General features: G+C 41.3%; 1 protein-coding gene across 2 annotated transcripts in view; it reads left to right on the plus strand.

Moving 5' to 3' along the window:
- nectin3a (nectin cell adhesion molecule 3a) overlaps positions 1 to 20289 on the plus strand; it is a 143603-nt gene that overhangs the window by 110620 nt on the left and 12694 nt on the right. For both annotated transcript variants that reach the window (XM_034168354.1, XM_034168355.1), the window contains exons 3-4: positions 9917 to 10216; positions 12849 to 12966. In XM_034168354.1, coding sequence (XP_034024245.1) covers positions 9917 to 10216; positions 12849 to 12966 — 418 coding nt within the window. The remainder of the gene's footprint in view (positions 1 to 9916; positions 10217 to 12848; positions 12967 to 20289) is intronic.

The raw sequence follows: 20289 nt of genomic DNA on the forward strand, positions 1-20289 counted from the left end.
ATCACTCATGCAGCTCCTGTCAGTCACTTCCCTGGAAGGAGTGAGAGGCGAAGATGTCGCGCTCACACTTTCCGCCAATCCAGCTTCAGACTAAGATCCAGTTTGGTGAAAATTTGGGCTCCATGCAGGGGCGTGAACACTGAATCTAACAGGGGCAGAGGGTATCGGTTGCGAACCGTGATCTCGTTCAGCCCCCTGTAATCAATGCATGGACGGAGTCCGCCGTCCTTTTTGCCCACGAAAAAGAAACCAGCACCCATCGGGGAGGTGGAGTTCCGGATCAGCCCGGCAGCTAATGAGTCCCGGATGTAGGTCTCCATTGATTCTCGCTCAGGACGTGAGAGGTTGTACAGCCTGCTGGACGGGTACTCAACGCCCGGGATCAAATCAATGGCACAATCGTACAGACGGTGCCGGGGAAGGGTGAGCGCCAGATCTTCGCTGAAAACTTCAGCAAGATCGTGGTACTCACTTGGCACCGCCGTCAGATTGGGGGGGACTTTAACCTCCTCACTAGCTGTCACACCAGGCGGAACCGAGGATCCGAGACATTCCCGGTGGCAGGTTTCGCTACACTGAGCCACAACCCCAGACGGCCAATCAATCCGGGGATTGTGTTTTATCATCCAAGGATAACCCAATATCACACGGGAGGTAGAAGGTGTTATATAAAACACAATCTCCTCCCTGTGATTACCAGACACCACCAATGTCACTGGCTGTGTCTGGTGTGTGATTAATGGAAGAAGGGTGCCATCTAGTGCCCGTACCTTCAAAGGTGAAGGTAGAGCCACTAGAGGGAGCCCGACTTGCCCATCTGCTGTCCAGCAGATTCCCCTCCGACCCCGTGTCCACCAGTGCTGGGGCGTGAAGGGTTAGATCCCCACTCAGGATCGTGACTGGGATGCGTGCAGATTTTCGGGGTCTCCCCGCGTGGGTATTGTGACCCACCCTTAGCCCAGTCGCTAAGGACGAGTGCTGCTGTATTGACCGTTTGGGGCAGTTTTTCTGCGTGTGCTCGGTTGAGCTGTAGAGAAAACACTCCCCACAGACCAGCCTCCTTTGTCTCTGATCTGATCTCATTTTGGTCCTGCTCGTTTCCCTAACAACGGCAGCAGGGGGAGCTGTCGTCACGTGGAGTACCCTGGCTGTGGAGCGTGGGGAAGACGGCTCCCTTTCGGACCCGGGAGGAAGAGGGACGGCTTGTGCCTGACCACGCCCTTCGTCTCGCTCCCATTGGTGTTCTGTTAATCGGTTGTCTAACCGTATTAAGCCCGATAAGCCCGTCTAAATCCCGCGGCTTGTCCTTCGCCACCAGGTGTTCCTTAAGGACCAGAGACTGTCCGTTTACGGAGGCAGCGCAGAGCGCAACAGCATTCCAGCCGGCTCGCGCTGCCACGATGCGGAAGTCGACTGCATACTTAGCTGCGCTCCGGCACCCCTGTCTTATCGACAGCAGCACGCTTGAAGCGGTCTCGCCTCTATGAGGGTGGTCGAACACCTGTCTGAACTCCCTCACAAACCCAGTATATGTCGTTAGGAGCCGTGAATTTTGCTCCCAGAGCGCCGTAGCCCAGGCGCGTGCCTCTCCTCGAAGCAAATTTATTACGTAAGCCACCCGGCTGGCGTCTGACTCGTACATGACGGGATGCTGTGAAAAGATGAGCGAGCACTGCATTAAGAAGTCCGCGCACGTCTCGACACAGCCTCCGTACGGCTCCAGAGGGCTTCTGTAAGCTTCAGGGGATAGTGGGGGGGTCGTTGAACGACCAGCGGAATGTCTGTTTCAGGCCTCCGGTCAGCAGGAGGAGGTGCTGCAGCAGCGCCCTGAGCACGCGCTTCCACCTGGGCGGTGAGAGCCTCCATCCTCCGTTTGAGAATAACATTCTGCTCAGTGACTAAGTCCAACCGAGCAGTGAAAGCGGTTAAGATTTGCTGCAGCTCACCTAACACGCCTCCTGCTGACGCCTGTTCACCTCGCTCTTCCATTGGCTGTTCAAGCGATGGTTGACGCCCCTCGGGATCCATGACACTGGCCGAGAAATCCTGTTGTGAAAGTGTAGTGACACGGACCCACAACAGGGGGCGTTAATGAACGGACAATGGATGAGCCAAAAAGTAACAATTTAATGTTGTGAATTGCACAACGAAATACAGACAATCACAGAATTTGTATGCAATCAATATACAAAGGTGACGTGTGGGCAAGCTCGAGGATAGAAGACGTCTGTCCAGAGAAGAGCCGGATCCCACACGGCTTCCACCGCCAGCGGATCTGAAGAACACCGGAGCCGCCAAGTCCCGAGTCCCAGCTGGCCACCGTCTCCAGCTGTCAGACCAGGTACTGCTGGCAGAAACAGTTAATGGTGGGTGTGAGAAGACACACCCAGTAATCGTCCCTTGCTCAGTTCCTCCGGGAGGGAGAACCTCCACCTCCAGAAACAGAATCACCCGTGCAGCTCCTGTCAGTCACTTCCCTGGAAGGAGTGAGAGGCGAAGACGTCGCGCTCACACTTTCCGCCAATCCAGCTTCAGACTGTAGCCACAGGAAAACGGCTTCAGCGGCCCACACAACAAAAGCAGCAGTGATGCACCAAAATGTAAGTCCCTTTTCTGCTGTTTATAAGTCAGTATAATTATATTTATTATTATTATTATATAATTATATTATTATCTGCCTTTATTTCTCTCTGGACTGTTCTGATGGTACGTCCTGTTCACACCGTGTGCACGTGTTGGTGACAGTTATACTGAAATTATGAGATGAAATTAATTGGTCAAAATTCCTTAAAATGCTCTGAACTTTAACAGGCTGTTATTTTCCACAGATATTTATTTTAGATTACTTAATTTAGTTGTTTAATGTTCAAGCACAAAACATGACTGAGGTGGGGAAAAAGGAAATGAACTCTAGTCTGAATAAAAATACAAGCTGCTGATTTTTATTTTTCAAAATTATTAGGCTGCAGCTCTGTGTTTCATTTATTTCAAAGTAAGTTACTGCTTATTATTTTCAAAAATCACTAGTCAAATCAGGCTGCATTGTTCAGTTTTTCCTTGCACGTTTGTGTATTTCTTCCTTCTTTATAAGTTTGGTTTTTGTGTTTGTTCTACTAAAAAGTTTTAAAAAACAATAAAATGTTAACACTTTTCCTTATAGCACTTCTTTAATTTCAGAAATGGAACAGAAACAACCACAAATAAAAAAAAAGTAGGGACTGTATGTAAAATGAAGATAAAATAAAAATGTTATACAGTCTAGTACAGTATATACAGTCTATAGTCATACCAAACTGACTACTTTAAATTGTATAAGCTTTTTGTCTCTCACCATGCCTTCAAGTCAAATGTGTTGAATATGCGGTAAAAAGTAGTTTTACGGGGGTTGCCGTTCATATATCTGATGTCAGTGTTCAGTGTGCCTATGTGGAACATTATGTAGGTGGGAGGGAAAAGGGCCAATGGAGCCAATTTGCTGAAAGGAAATCATTGCTCTCTCCCTCAAGCATTTCACTTCATTCCCCTCCCTTCCTGACGGCGACTCCAAATTAACACATCTCCTTGATTTAGTTATTTTGTCAGTCTCGATGTTGGCCTTCCAATACAGAGCAGTCAGTGTTTAGAGTCAGAGGGCTGTAAGGAGGAGCGGAGAAAAGAGTGAAGAATGAGGTGGATGGCGACCGAGAACTGCGGCACCGCCCCTGCATTTAATGCTGGAAACACTGGGCTATTTTTGGTAAAATAGAGTTTAAAAGGTTACTTGAAGTTGTTGTTACTCCACATGCTTAGCTGGCAATAAGTGAAATCTCAGATATCTTATCACATCAGCCTTGTCATGAGGATTATAGAGGCGTGTGCCCCCACGTGCAGCCACTAAAACTGTCACAGATAGTGAACAGCTGTTATATAGACTGTCTGAGGAGGTGGAGGTGAGGCACCACAAGGCAGGAAGGGACTCTGTAGGCTTGTAGATTTTTTTTTTTATTAATTTTTTTCCAACTGTCACCCAAAGAATATTGGAATTGAAATTACATACTGAATATGAGCTCAAGGTGCAGACTTTAGCCCTGTTCAGGCGGGACTAGTTTAACATGGGGAGGTGGGGTAAAGTAATTATTACCAGAATTCCTCAGTGATTTTTATCCAGTCCCAATGTGCTGTTTCAGTTATTTTTACTGACTGTGGTTCCTGTGTCGGTAATGATTCCATTGAGTTTTACCTTCTGTAAAATGATCCTTAGGAGTTAATCCCGTACGAATATTGACATCAGTCATATCCTCTGTAAAAGATACATTTGTATGATAATCACCGTGCCAACAGCAGAAACTTTAAATTCATGCTTGAGTTTGATTAACTTAGAAATTCCGTAGTAATCGGTTCACACATCAGGGATATGAAATCACGGTCTCAAGTTCACGTCATCGCGTCAACTCTGTACGTTCCCATATTGTGCATCTTTGGACCACCTGCTGTGCTGTGGCACATGGATATAGTGAATTGTGTACAGGCTGTGCAAATCTGCTTGCCAAAATGTCAGTGGGATGGCACACATTTGTTTTGTGCTTGTATGAATGGAGTGGAGCAGAGAAGGATTGTCGTACAACAAAACAGATCAAATGTAGGCTTGAATCTCCTGTGTTCCTTTTAGCAAACTGTAGATGAACTTTCAAGTCTTCTTTTTAACAAAATCTTCCTCTATACCACTTCATAATAAAGCTGATGCACAGTTTCTCCAATCACAGCCACAGAAGAATATGGCTATTTCAGGGTTGTCTGGGTGTCTTGGTGGCTTTCTTCACAAGTTTCCTTCTTGCACAGGCACTTACTTTTTGAGAACTGCCTCCTCCAGACAGATTTACCACAGAGTTCTATAGTGTTTGTTTTCCTTAGTGATTGATGTATATGAAGTTCAACGCATATTCTCTGACTTGGACATGTTCATGTATCATCCCCAGACTGAAAACCTGAGTGTTGATTTACTGTACCTGCGTTACACTAATCTGTGCAGTTACTTATGCAACACATCATTTTAGATGTCAATATCAATTTAATTTATTTTAATTCATATAGCACCAAATCACAACAAAGTTGCCTCAAGGCGCTTCACACAAGTACGGTCTAACCTTACCAACCCCCAGAGCAAACACACAGGCGACAGTGGTAAGGAAAAACTCCCTCTGATAATTTGAGGATGAAACCTCAAGCAGACCAGACTCAAAGGGGTGACCCTCTGGTTGGACAATGCTACTGACAATAGACAATACAGGAAATTATACAGGAAATTTTGGGAGATTTTGGGAGTCCATGCTGGTGCACAAGACAGGAGGCCTGCAGAAGAAAACACCTACTCCCATCTCTGGATGGAGCTGCACCTTAAACAGAGAGAAAAAAAACAATCAGGTGGCAGAAAGACAACAAATACAGTAAAATTGATCAGTATTTAGCAACAAGAAAAGCAGAAGAAATAATAAGGTGATCGCCGGCCACTAGCCATAAGCTTCACTAAAAGACCCAAAGTTGAGGCCGTGGCCCGCTCTGTTTCCTAATAAAATGAATTTAATAGGATAAAAAGCATAGTAACATACTATGCCAGTATGCTAGCCATACGAAAGGGAAAATAAGTGCTTCTTATGTCTGGATTTGAAAGTCTCTACAGAATTTCTGTTTTATTGATGCAGGGAGATCATTCCACAAAGCAGGTGCAGGATAAGAGAAATCTCTGTGACCCACATTACATATTTTATTCATTTATGTCATCTTGTTGAGATTAGTTTTCACTGTTTATTATTATTGTTTTTTGTTTGTTTGTTTTGAGTTTTTTTAAATCCTGTTTTTTTATGTCATTCCAATATACAGACATGTAATACCTCAAGGGTTCACATACTTAGGGCCCCTTCACACATAACACAAAATTGGGTAAAAGAAGCGGAAACTGGCAGAAAATCTGCAAACAAAAAAAGGAATTGGGGAACCAATTGAAGAGATGGCTCCTGTATCATCAACACATCAGCCGATGTAGCAGACCAAACGGCCCCCCTAAAAATCGGTCCCCCCAATGACGCTAGTTCATGGATTAACACCTTGTTTCTGCTACAAACTGCACTCCAGTCATCATCTGTCTTTGCGACAGATATCTGAAGCTTTTGTACAACAATCATTTCCACATAAGTTGAGCATTATTTCATCATAAAAGGCAGTGGAAACGATCAGAGCGGCGCGGCTAAACGAGCGGCTAGCTGATGCGTTCACTGCGTGTTGGACATTTCAAAGCATCACGGAATTTCACCTCGTTTCTGCTTAAAACTGACTTCAGAATGATTTAAGAGGTTTTACCTTTATCATCTGATGGTTAATAATCCCATTAAACCATTTGATTGCTTTGGGTGAAGAGACTCCTTCTCAGACATGCTGCTGTGGTCCCAAATGACACATGTGCAGATGCAAATGGCGGACTGATTTTTAGGGGCGGACCGTTCGGTCTGCGACACTGGCATGGTGTGTCCAGCACACAGTGATCTGCTGGTGACCGCTAAGCAAATGGGATGTGTTTTAATTATTACAATGTGGGGAAATCCCGCAGATACATGCACCTTGCAGTGATTTTTTGCATGGCACGATATTCACCAGTGTTGCGGTGGGCAGCTGAAGCGGTATGTGTTTTAATTTCTTTCCACGTGAAGACAGCAAGCTGACGTCTGCGCCTCACTGTGAAATTATGGGAGGTCATATTCTACAAGCCACAACAGGTGTTCTCCAGCTGTGACGTGCGAGCACAGATATCTGAAAAGCTGCCAGTCACAAGGACATGCCCACTTTTGACTGTGGACCTCTTCAGCTCACAGAAAAAAAAAAAGCCTCACTCTCTGTTCCTTTTTGTTCTGTGATTTTTATTTTATGTATGTATTATTATTTTTGTTCTGCATCTGTCTGTTGTCTGTATTTTTAATTTAACACCTTGCATGCACAGTCAGGTCCAGCTGACAGTCGGTGGTAAGCTGACATGCGCTGTGTATCCACAGCAAAGCATATGAGCAAGCGATCACACATGAATGAGTTCACGCCTTTACCCTTATTTGTTTTATTTAATTTCCACTCTTTCTGTCTGTCGTAAACTATAATTTATGTGGTGGAAGTGACATCAGCCTGCCCGGCTGGCTCATTAATTTCACACCGTGCCGCGCGCTCAGATGCTAATGTGATTGTGTCTGTATGTAACTATGAGCATGTCATGAGGGCTCGAACACCCACCCACATGTGTATTGCGTGTTCATCAGCTGAGTTGCAGTACACAGCCGTCAGCTGTCCCAGCAGCGTACTGCGCTGGAACAGCGAACGGATTCCGGGACCCTCAGCCACAGCTGACAATTTTGGATTCATGGTGTTGGGGGGGGGTTCGCACAGTCACACCCATGTGTTGCTTGGTAACGCTACATTTGTGTTGCACTTAGACAGTTTTCACGGACAGCTTGAATGTGGTCATCTGCACTCCACTATCGTCCCAGGGAATGCAAATAGCCCACCAGCGAGTACCCAGCGAGTGGTGTTGCATGTTTGTCTGTGGCACCTGGAATTTGGCCGACACCTACAGAGAAGGGGTCAAATTGGCACTCGCAGGGCACTTGCTGTCTTTCGGCCGCAGGTGTGCGCAAATGGTTGTGGCGACAGCTGTATGAGGCGTTTGAGGCGGCTCTGATTTTTCATGAGTGGCATGCAAGTCCTCCTTCATGCGCCAGTTGGCCTCAATCGTGTTATGTGTGAACGGGCCTTTATTTTTGCCACTGTACATGAATATGAAAAATAAGTGCACAATTTACACACAAGTCAGCAAAGTCAGTTGTTTATTTGTTTTTTAAATGACAGAAATTAGCAAGAGTGCAATGCATTTTGCTGCTGTGTGTGCTATGTTTTAAGAATGTGCAAAGTAGTTTTTAGGCCATATTTAATGTTTTTGTAGGTCGTTGATGTGATTGTTTCATGTGTTTCCAGCTCAGCTTGCTTTACTGCCAATTGCAGCTCTTTGGATATCATGTTGACAGTTATGAGCAACAGATTTCAAATACAAACACAACACTTGAAATCATCTCCAGATCATTTGTCTTACTTTTGAATGAGACAAAGAGGGACTGACACACATCTGGTGTGAAACAGCTCAAGCAGCCAATTTTCCAGTTACTTTTTGTCGGTTAAAAACTGGTTGTGACACATCTTAAAAGCATATGAAAAGTGCTCTCATTTCTAGGCTGCTCAAGCAGTTTGGCCATACACACACCATCATAGCTGGTGGTCTGCACTTTGACCTCATATTCATTATTTGCTTTCAACCCCACTATGCTGTGGTAGACAACTACAGTAATAACACATTTGTCAATGTCCCAATATTTATGGAACTGTCTGTTAAACCAGCGTAACATTAGAGATGATACAAGAAGTAATGATGCAAATGAGTGGATAGTTTGAATGCAGTGTTTTGTGTAACTTGAAATAGCCAGGTTTATGTTTTACCTCTCCTCTGTAGCTACACCTGTTACCATGGTTGTATTTTGTATATGGATTAATCTTTTTGCTGGGAAAAACGTTTAGCAAGACATGAATGTTTTTCAGCATCAGTTCTCTAGTTAACATGACCCATATAGCCCCCCGCCTACATACAGCAGAAGAAAATTCTGGGTCTTTGTCTTGATCCTGTATAGTCACAAACACAGATGCTAAAAGCACCTGACTTAGTCTACCATTGTTTGCAAAGTAGAATAATCAGTTTTTTGCCTGTAATGGCCTTCAAATTGTTGGACTCCATGACTTTACCCACTTCGTTAAAATTAGCATAGGCCACATAGAAGACTTGCTAATCTTCAGGCTTGCGAGGATGCAAGAAATGATTGACTTGTAGAGCATGAAACTAAAATTTCTAAAATTGCTGGACAGCAAACAACTTCTACTGAATCCTATTTAGAATTACCCTTACATGTACTTTCTTCAGCATAGGGAGGGAGCAGTGTGTTACCCCTGTAGCAGATGTAGTCCATGTGATCACCCTTTCCTTTGCAGAGAGTGGGACAGAAGTCCTTTCATCCATCTAGTTTGTTGGAATATTACCTGTTTCCTAAGTGGAAGCAAAAATTGTTTGTAACTAGTTCAGCCACAATACCACAGATCCCTGCTATTATACCCACCTTCAGCAGTTTTACCACCTCTGCAATCTCACATTTGGGTTTTGGTTTAGATTTTTGATTTGGTGGTTCGTAGCTGATTGGTGGATCAGCCACCACAGCCTAGACACTGAAGATCATGAAAGCAGGATCAGTTATTTGTGCGCACCATGCCATCATTTACCATGACTGCAATTACTGCTCATTGTTTGGCCACGTCACTAATGCTAGCAGTTTGACATGAAAACTGCATAAAAGGATAGCTGAATTTGATAGCAAGTACACTGGAAGAACCTTTTAATGTTGTCTCATGTTTATCAGGTTACCTGGCCAAAACATCTTTAAAACATTGGGGCGAAAAAAATAAATTCCCATTTCACTAAAAGAAAATCAGTCCTTAAAATGCTCACATTAAACTCTTACTCTGGAACTGCTATGATCCATATATTTGTTTGTTTCTTCTCTCACATGCTCTACATCATCCTGTCTATGGAAATTATCCATGAACACAACAAAGGCTCTGTTAAAATTCTCCTTTACAGTAAAGATGAATTATGCATTTCTGATAAATGGAAAAAAAATATGTAGTCTCTCTGGCATTTAAATGTTATGAGGCTGCTTTCTTCTCTCCATATTCATGTTGTCTTATGATAGAATGACTTATTCATACATATATGGAAACATCAATATGCATTTTGTAACTTCTTGTCTGTGCTATCATATCCTTTTCTCTTTTCCTCCCACTCACTGTCCTGCCCCCATCTTTGCAGTGGAACCTAAGGTCTATGTGTCTGCGGGCCCCACTGCTCTGCTGGATGGTGGGAATGAATCACTCGTAGCCACCTGCATAGCAGAACGCGGCCGTCCTGCAGGCGATGTTTTCTGGGAGACAGAGCTGTATGGACGAAGTGAGATGCAAACTCAGGAAGAGCCCAATGGAACCACCACCATACATGTTCGCTACATCTGGCAACCCCAGAGCTACGCCCAGGGAAAAACACTTACCTGTGTAGTGCGCCACCCAGCCTTACAAACAGATTTTCGCATACCCTACGTATTGAACATTCATTGTGAGTAATTCCATTTCATTGCATTCCTGTTTGTAGTCATTAAGGTTCATCTTGCAACATTAAGCGATACAAATACATTATTTATTAATTTATTTTTTGAGTGTCTCATGTCCATTCTCCATCTGTACCAAATTACTTATAGTCATTAGGGTGCATCATTAGTCACAGATTTCTATGTGCCCATTTTAAAAATGTTGCACTCCAGAAAACAATAACAATTGTGAATTTTGAGGTGATTTGGTTAATGTTTAACACAGTGAGGTTATAATTATCCGCAAGTTTAAGTTTAGAATTCTCCTGCTTGATGGTAGACTAGTGGCATATATGATCCTCAGCTAAAACAAAGACTGTGTTGTCTGCCTATTGAAACTTCTGGAAACAATTGTCAGGCAGTTTGACTCCCCAACAACTTTCAGCATCAGTTTTACTTTTAGTTTCATACCTCATGTAATTCTGTTTGTTACAGAAATTGGCGCAGACTACAGAATTTGGAAGATCTGCCTTCTATTGTGTTGAGATAATAAACAAACAAAGTGAATATTAACAATTCTTTGAAATTACAAATTTAGAATTTTTTTATGGTTTTTGAAATATTGAAAACCCTTGCTAGTCCCCTTAAATACATTTTGATTTTGCTGAAATTTGTGCTGTAGTAATTTCTTGAGTAGTGTAACAAAATAAACCAAGGGACAAGGTGATTTTCAAAACCTTTTGGAAAAAAAGGGGGGAAATGATGCACCCTAATGGTCATCATTTCTCTTTTCACATTGGATGTTTTTTTTTTTAATTATTATTATAATTAAATATTGTAAAGGTTGGACATGGGTTGAAAACAAATTTTGTGTAAATATACCATATAGGGAGGCAGGGGTGGTGGCTAAGCAGTTACCTGTGCTTGTTTCCAGTGCAGAAGGTTCCCTGGTCCATTGCACCCCTGCCTATTCTCCATGTAATTTGGAGATGCATCAGGAAGGGCATCCAGCATAAAACCTGTGCCAAATCAGCATACAGATCTTCTGTGACAAACCAGAATAAAAGAAAGGACTTACTTTTTTATAGTGTATGTATAGAAATTATAGTGTTCATAATAAATACCACATGCAGTTCCCTAAGTTACTAAGATGAATAATCATAATAGGTAGCAACATAAGGGTTATCAGTGTAGTGGTGCTTGTGGTACTCTATATATTTTATAGACATTACCCCATGTTGATAGTTTGATTTATGAATAGTCTGCTCACTACCTTTCCTTCATCGCCAATAAAAGGCCCATTTAAGACTCATCTGAGTGTTATAATCATTGATGCATATTTCTTTGGTGAGCAGTTCTAAGATATAGTCTCTGGACTCTGTGAGTGCAAGCTAATGAAGGTATTTTATGAAATATTGATTAGACCTTAGGCCTAATAGCAGTAGCAGGAGACTGTAGGGTGAAGTGAATAGAGATGTAGAAAAGACAAGGTTAATACAGGAAGAAAGAGGCTCCACAGCTCAATAACACATGTCACATGCAGAAGCAATGAATTTTAAGTGCACTAAAAGCACAATTTTAAAGTAGAAATGTGAAAAGTGTCACTGGACACTGTGCAGAGGTACCTAAGTGCAATAATCAGTTCCTCATTTGTCCTCCAGAGAAATCAGATTGAGGAACTGGATATCTAAGTCACTGTTTGCCATTTTTTATTACAGTAGCATGTGTTTTGGTTCATGTGGGCATTGTCCTCCTTCTTGCCCCTTAATTTCACAGTGAGGCAGTAGATTATTATGCGCTGCAGTGCACCTTTTGTCTCAGTGAGTGTGTCATTTTTTAATTTGCCACAAACCCATGGTCATTTCTTTGTTCCTTTGGTTTGGCTTCACCAGAAAACTGTGTACCCCTTGTAGCCCGACATGGTGTTTCTTTTTGACATCACTGCTGAGATTGTATATTTTCTTTTGTCTGGAAAATCTCATTTTTCAACAGAACTACAGTGTAACTGACTTATCAAACCCATAGTACGAAAAGACAACTTAGGCTCCATGACACTCATGAATTCAGTAAAGTATCACAAGGCAGGTTTTCCATTGCAGATTTGCACAAGTTGTAAGCGATATTTTTGGAATATCAACTCAACACAATTACAAGATTTCTGCATTTTCATTGAGCGATGTAATGTGACTACTGGGTTTTGTCCTCTCACAATAACTGTCATTCCAAACAAATATGGCAACAGATGTGCAAGTCCTGCTAATTATTGGCATTTCATTGATTTTTTTTTTTTAATCCAGTTTACTGTAACATCATCTCTTATCATGTTTAACAAGCTCTCTGCCTTTTCCTCTGTCCACTTGTACTGTGCCATGTATTTTAGAATGTCACATGACTTTTTCTGTGTCATGTGAAAAGTGTTTCCATTGCAGTTGTTGTGGCTTTTTCAAATCGTCCAAAAGACAACCTCATGCAATTGTAAAATTTTATTGTGACATTTGAATCTTCTGAAATACTTATTTCCATTAAGTGTATTTTCAGTTCACTATTTCACTATTTCAAATTGCGCAATTTGAAGGGCAATTTGTAATGGAAACTTGCCTACTGAAAATCAGTTAAAAACTGAAGTTTATTCTTAGTAGGGAGTTATATTTTATTTTACAGTTGCACCAGTGGTATCTATTGTCGAAGATGATAAGAACTGGTATGTGGGACAAAATAATGTGAAGTTCAGCTGTGGTGCCAAAGCCAATCCACCTCCACATCACTTCACGTGGATCAGGTCAGTGTCCTCATGAATTATCTTTCTTTGAACAACTATTTAATCAAAACTGATTTGAGAAGTAAAGTGTCTTTTGGGCCACAGCCAGATGAGCAGTTGTGCCATTGTCACTTCAAATAATAGAAACACAAAGTACTTTATAAAACCTTCCAGCTGTATTGAACAGATACTTTTCAGCAGAATACATTCTGAATATATATATATAAATGTGTGCGCGCGTGTGTGTGTGTGTGTGTGTGTGTGTGTGTGTGTGTGTGTGTGTGTGTGTGTGTGTGTGTGTGTGTGTGTGTGTGTGTGTGTGTGTGTGTGTGTGTGTGTGTGTTTGCACCTTACCCCATCCACAGTCACCCACAACATTCACTGTTTTTTCCCCAATATTTTTATTAACAACTTCAGATGTAATTACAGTTTACAATTAGACTCCTTTTTCTTTTATTTTTAAAAGAAAAACAGCAAACACTCAACAATGTGCATAGTTAAAAACAAACTAAATAACTGAATAACTACAAACATTTCAGTAAAAAGAAGAGAAAAAGTTTTTTCTTTTTTTTTTACAATAAATAATAGAAAGGAGAAACGGAAAAAAAACCCCACCCATTCTGGCTCATAAGGTTGAGTGTACATATACATAGCACTGTCTCATAGAGGTCAATCAGTCAGTGTAAATGTTCAAGTTACTCTCAGTCTGGCAAAGTTTGTAAGGTGGCAAGGTAGGTCAAAAATGTTTCCCATATGTGATAAAACTTGTTGGATCCTCTCACTGTACATTTAATTTTCTCCAGCTTGAGAAAGAATATCATGTCTCTAAGCCAGAGTGAAACAGTTGGTGGATGCAGAGATTTCCATAGTAGAAGCAAACGAAGTCTGGCTAGTAATGAGGTAAATCGGATAATCTCCAAATGCACAGAATTTAGATTCATCGTCTCATTTGGAGCACTAAAGATTGCTATCAGTGGACAAGGATGTAAAGGAATGCCCAGTATACCAGATAAGATGGTGAAGTAGCTAGACCAAAATGTGTGTAGTTTTGGACAAGAGAACAGTATATGGCTCAAATTGCACTGACTGTTAGAGCATCTGTCACATTTGTCTTCTGTCTCTGGAAGAACCTTGGGTAATCTTGATTTCAAGAAGTAGACTCTGTGTATTACCTTCAGATGAATAAGAGCAAGCCAAGTACAAGTTAAAATACATCATTTTCACAACTTTCTCCCACCAGCCCTCACGAAATTATAGTCCCGGCTCCTCCTCCCAAGGAATTTTTGTTTTTCGGTTTGACTGATCACAGAGAAATAATTCCATGACTATTTCTTTTAAAAATGAGAAAATCTACTTCCAGCTAATACCGTAATATCGTTTATGGCACCATAGAGGTGTGTGAGACTGCAGCTTTTAGACCACAGCCAGGGCAGCTATATTAATAAGTACTACTGTAACTTACATACACAATTACATAACACATAACTGAAAAAAATGATCACATAACAGAAACATAGTGGTGTGTGCACTGAACTGACAGTGGGCGTGGATGCCGACAGCAGCAGCTGTTGTGATCTCTGGTTCCGGACGTCACGGCTGGGGAACACATACTGTGTTTTGATGGATATGGCCTTACAACTGTCCACTGTGACGTGTGTGTCTGCTTGCTGTCCTCACGTGGAAATACATAAAACATATGTCACTGTTGCAAGCGCACGGCGTGCAAATTGACAGGCAGTCCCAGATGAAAAGGACCATCAGATCATGTGAATACACAGCAGGCGACACACGTGTGTCCTGTGAGCAGCGCGCCGCAGGACTACAAGCCAACAATCAATCAATCAATCAATTTTTTTTTTATATAACGCCAAATCACAACAAACAGTTGCCCCAAGGCGCTTTATATTGTAAGGTAAGGCCATACAATAATTATGTAAAACCCCAACGGTCAAAACGACCCCCTGTGAGCAAGCACTTGGCTACAGTGGGAAGGAAAAACTCCCTTTTAACAGGAAGAAACCTCCAGCAGAACCAGGCTCAGGGAGGGGCAGTCTTCTGCTGGGACTGGTTGGAGCTGAGGGAGAGAACCAGGAAAAAGACATGCTGTGGAGGGGAGCAGAGATCGATCACTAATGATTAAATGCAGCGTGGTGCATATAGAGCAAAAAGAGAAAGAAACAGTGCATCATGGGAACCCCCCAGCAGTCTACGTCTATAGCAGCATAACTAAGGGATGGTTCAGGGTCACCTGATCCAGCCCTAACTATAAGCTTTAGCAAAAAGGAAAGTTTTAAGCCTAATCTTAAAAGTAGAGAGGGTGTCTGTCTCCCTGATCTGAATTGGGAGCTGGTTCCACAGGAGAGGAGCCTGAAAGCTGATGGCTCTGCCTCCCATTCTACTCTTACAAACCCTAGGAACTACAAGTAAGCCTGCAGTCTGAGAGCGAAGCGCTCTATTGGGGTGATATGGTACTACGAGGTCCCTAAGATAAGATGGGACCTGATTATTCAAAACCTTATAAGTAAGAAGAAGAATTTTAAATTCTATTCTAGAATTAACAGGAAGCCAATGAAGAGAGGCCAATATGGGTGAGATATGCTCTCTCCTTCTAGTCCCCGCTAGTACTCTAGCTGCAGCATTTTGAATTAACTGAAGGCTTTTTAGGGAACCTTTAGGACAACCTGATAATAATGAATTACAATAGTCCAGCCTAGAGGAAATAAATGCATGAATTAGTTTTTCAGCATCACTCTGAGACAAGACCTTTCTAATTTTAGAGATATTGCGTAAATGCAAAAAAGCAGTCCTACATATTTGTTTAATATGCGCATTGAATGACATATCCTGATCAAAAATGACTCCAAGATTTCTCACAGTATTACTAGAGGTCAGGGTAATGCCATCCAGAGTAAGGATCTGGTTAGACACCATGTTTCTAAGATTTGTGGGGCCAAGTACAATAACTTCAGTTTTATCTGAGTTTAAAAGCAGGAAATTAGAGGTCATCCATGTCTTTATGTCTGTAAGACAATCCTGCAGTTTAGCTAATTGGTGTGTGTCCTCTGGCTTCATGGATAGATAAAGCTGGGTATCATCTGCGTAACAATGAAAATTTAAGCAATACCGTCTAATAATACTGCCTAAGGGAAGCATGTATAAAGTGAATAAAATTGGTCCTAGCACAGAACCTTGTGGAACTCCATAATTAACTTTAGTCTGTGAAGAAGATTCCCCATTTACATGAACAAATTGTAATCTATTAGACAAATATGATTCAAACGACCGCAGCGCAGTGCCTTTAATACCTATGGCATGCTCTAATCTCTGTAATAAAATTTTATGGTCACTGTCCGAGGCCATAAGAAGATCATTTGTAACCTTCACTAATGCTGTTTCTGTACTATGATGAATTCTAAAACCTGACTGAAACTCTTCAAATAGGCCATTCCTCTGCAGATGAACAGTTAGCTGTTTTACAACTACCCTTTCAAGAATTTTTGAGAGAAAAGGAAGGTTGGAGATTGGCCTATAATTAGCTAAGATAGCTGGGTCAAGTGGTGGCTTTTTAAGTAATGGTTTAATTACTGCCACCTTAAAAGCCTGTGGTACATAGCCAACTAACAAAGATAGATTGATCATATTTAAGATCGAAGCATTAAATAATGGTAGGGCTTCCTTGAGCAGCCTGGTAGGAATGGGGTCTAATAAACATGTTGATGGTTTGGATGAAGTAACTAATGAAAATAACTCAGACAGAACAATGCCACAAATAAGGCACTTTCAGTTACGTATCACCAAAAACACGCCGTAACAAACGCCGTTTTGACAGTTATTATGACGCTTTTTTCGGCGTAATTAAAGACAATGAAAACTTCCTCTCTGTCTACATCGTCTAATTTTTCTTTTTTTAAATACATTTATCTCATTACTGATTTTAGGCATTTTACGCTCGTATTATAAGACAGCGATGGTAGCGCAGTAGTAAAGTTAATCAGAGCTTTTGTAAATCGAAAGTTAGAGACATGATATTCTTTCTCAAGCTGGAGAAAGTTTGAATCCTTGAATCCTTTATTTAACGTGAGCTCTGTTCCACATGACGTGGTGTCTGTCCTGTGGCGTGCCGCCCACAGGACAACCGTGTCAGGCTGGACGCGCGCAGGGTTTTGGGGGGTTTCTGTCTTGGATTAGGCTTTTTTAGACCTCCCCCCAGGCCAGTGTCCTCTCAAATAATACCCAGTACAGTTATTTTACATTATTCCTTGGTAGTAGACAGGGCTGTCCTCTTTCCCTTCTTCTTTTTGCTTTGGCCATAGAACCTCTTTCAGTTGCATTAAGATCCCTCCCTTTATTTAACGGCATCCTTCATTCTGGTATTGAACTTAAAATATCCTTATATGCAGATGGCCATCTTTTATATTTATCTGATCCGCTAATTAGTATTCCTCCAATTTCGCCTTTGTTGCAAAGGTTTGGTTCATTTTCAGGCTATAAAATCAATCTATTAAAGTGTGACTGTTACCCTCTTTAGCCCTGTCAATCAACCAGTCTGATATTCCATTCAAACTCACCCATCAGTGTTTAAATAGTTAATTAGTGTTGCCTGTATTTTACCATTCTTTTACTAAATGGACTGCATTTATATATCGCTTTTCCATCTGCATCAGACGCGCTTTAAAAGTGCTTGTAAAGCGCTTTACAATTATGCCTCACATTCACCCCGATGTGCCATACAAGGCGCTCACTACACACTGGGAGCAATAGGGGATTAAAGGCGTTGCCCAAGGGCCCTTAGTGATTTTCCAGTCAGGAGCGGGTTTTGAACCCATGATCTTCTGGACTCAAGCCCAACACCTTAACCACTAGACCATCACCTCCCCTTACTCTAGTTTTGTTCCACTGGTTACCCAGATCAAAACAGATTTTTATAGGTGGAACTTTCTCCCCTTAATTAATATAGTTGACATGAACATCTTGTCCCTAATCTCCTTTTGTGTCAGTACATCCCTTTGTTTTTACCAAAGCATTTTTTAAAGTCATTAGTTTGCATCTAATGGTGGTCTTACCCTGCCCAACTTTAATTTATATTACTGGTCTTTACATATTCACAAATTGATCTATTGGCTCCACTCACCTGAGTTATATGGTGTTGTCTTGAGATTCAATCTCTCTACTCCTCCTCCTCACCTGCCTCGTTAATTTATTTTTTGAGGTTTGCTATAACACCAGAAGGCTTAATGGGCAAGATAGTGCTATCTGCACGTAGGATCGGGTCTCAGTTTAGGTCTCATTTTAACTTGGTGTCCTTCTACTAGGATGCTGTTATTGAAAAATCATTTATTTCCCCCTTCTCTTATTAATGCCTCTTCTGTGGCATAATTGAGGTGTCAGAATAATCAGAGACCTTTACAAAGATGGTGTCTTAATTAGTTTTTCTGATATGTCTTCAAATTTTAATTTACCCGCATCCAACTTATTTCTTTATTTTCAAATTAGATATAGTGCCTCTTTGTCTTTTTCCGTGTTTTCCTTCCCTCCCTGCAGAACAACCCTAGGATGTCCCTTTGACCCTTGGATTTAAACAGAAATCACTTATATCTAGTATATACAGTGATCTCATGGCTCTTCACACCGATTTGGTAACCAAAATTAAAACGGCTTGGTATTGAGCTTTTGTCCCAGACCTTATAATTTTCGAGTGATTTTGTTTTTTATTTTATCTAAGGTTTTACATACTCAGATATAATTGGACACTCTCATTGCTATATTTTGGGGTTCCATCTGTTCCCTCAAGATACCCTCCTTAGAATGTGAAATACTTAGTTCCCTTTTGGCGAGATGTCATATCTTACTACTCTGGAAGTCACCCAGTCCTCCACCTGTTTCTTTATGGCTTAAGGATCGTATGTCATTTCTATGTGTAGAAAATATTTCTTTAACTATAAAAGGTTGTTCTACTAAGTGTTTCAGAAATGGAATCACTTCATTGAATACTTCAGGTCATTACAAACTCATCAGTTTAACTCCCATTTTTATGATTCCTGTATTCAGTGAATTACATTTGTAATTTTGTACTTTTTAATTTTATTTATTTGTGTATTTATTCTGTCTTTCTTTTTATTCATTTGTCCATTTTGCACAGAGATGCTGCTCATGGTTTTGTATGTCCTGTTCTGTAAAAATGAAAAATTAGAGAATCTAATGTTGTTTTGAATAGACATTGTGGTTGTTTAAAAATACAATTTTTATGGAAAAAAGGACAGAGAGAGAGAGAGAGAAAATCATCACTTAACTGCTGAGGAGGTAGGGAGGAAAAAACCTAGAGATAAAATTTTGAATTTGGAAATGCCTGAAAAGATTTACAGGCAAACCATATCATGATGATAAGTTATTAAAACTATATATATCAAAAAAAAAAACCTTCAGAGTACAAATCAAAAAAGTTTTATATACCTTTGTTATGCCAAGTAGCAAAAGCAGTATCCAGATGAGATTGAGGAAACAGGTGGTTGTTGTGTAATGGACCTGAGGGGGAAGCTGCTACACATTTAAAATGTTTCCTAAATTGATACCAAACCTTTACAGTATTTAACACAACTGGGTTTTTCCACATACTGCATTTCCTTGATTAAACTCCTAACCTTGAATAGGAGCCTGCCTCATTTAATGGCGGGGTCAAAACTTCATCTGAAAAAAAAAATGCCTGCCTTAAATAAGCGCTGGCCATTGTGTGCATTAAAAAAGATTACATTTGGTTGAGTCATTCTTTTTTCTAAGTCTGCTGCTGAGTGGTACCTTAACATCCTAAAGCCTGATTTATGCTTCTGCAACTCCATAACTCTGTGGCCACACAATGATGTTGCTTTGGGCGTGACCCTTTCAAAGTTCTCTGTTGCATTGTTGGGTGTCATAATGCAATTTACTGCAGGAACAGGGGCTTTTTGTGGACCAATTTGTCCCTCAAAGAGCTCCACTTCTTTACACAATCTTCACCCTCCAAATCAATGTTACCGGTGCATGAAATTTCCCACCATGAATTGCGGATCATTTGAGTGTCTTTGTAGTTTTTCGACTCAGTGTTGTAGAGTTGGTCATATTTACGGACTTTTCTGCCAAACGTTCGTCTGTTTGATCCATGATTGAAATGTAATCGGTGTATGTACTGCAAAAACTTTTCAAACATGATAGGAGAGGGAGGAGTGAAACCGGAAAAGTGACCAATCATAGCCCTTGTGGTCTCCTTTGCACATCAGGTTACGGAGAGGGTTCATAGCAATGCAGAGGGCTCTGACCTGAAACAGTTCGCCACACCCAGGGATATGTGTGAAACTTAACAAAATGCTGCTT

Source organism: Thalassophryne amazonica, chromosome 4, assembly GCF_902500255.1.
Source record: "Thalassophryne amazonica chromosome 4, fThaAma1.1, whole genome shotgun sequence".
In the NCBI taxonomy this organism is placed as follows: domain Eukaryota; kingdom Metazoa; phylum Chordata; class Actinopteri; order Batrachoidiformes; family Batrachoididae; genus Thalassophryne; species Thalassophryne amazonica.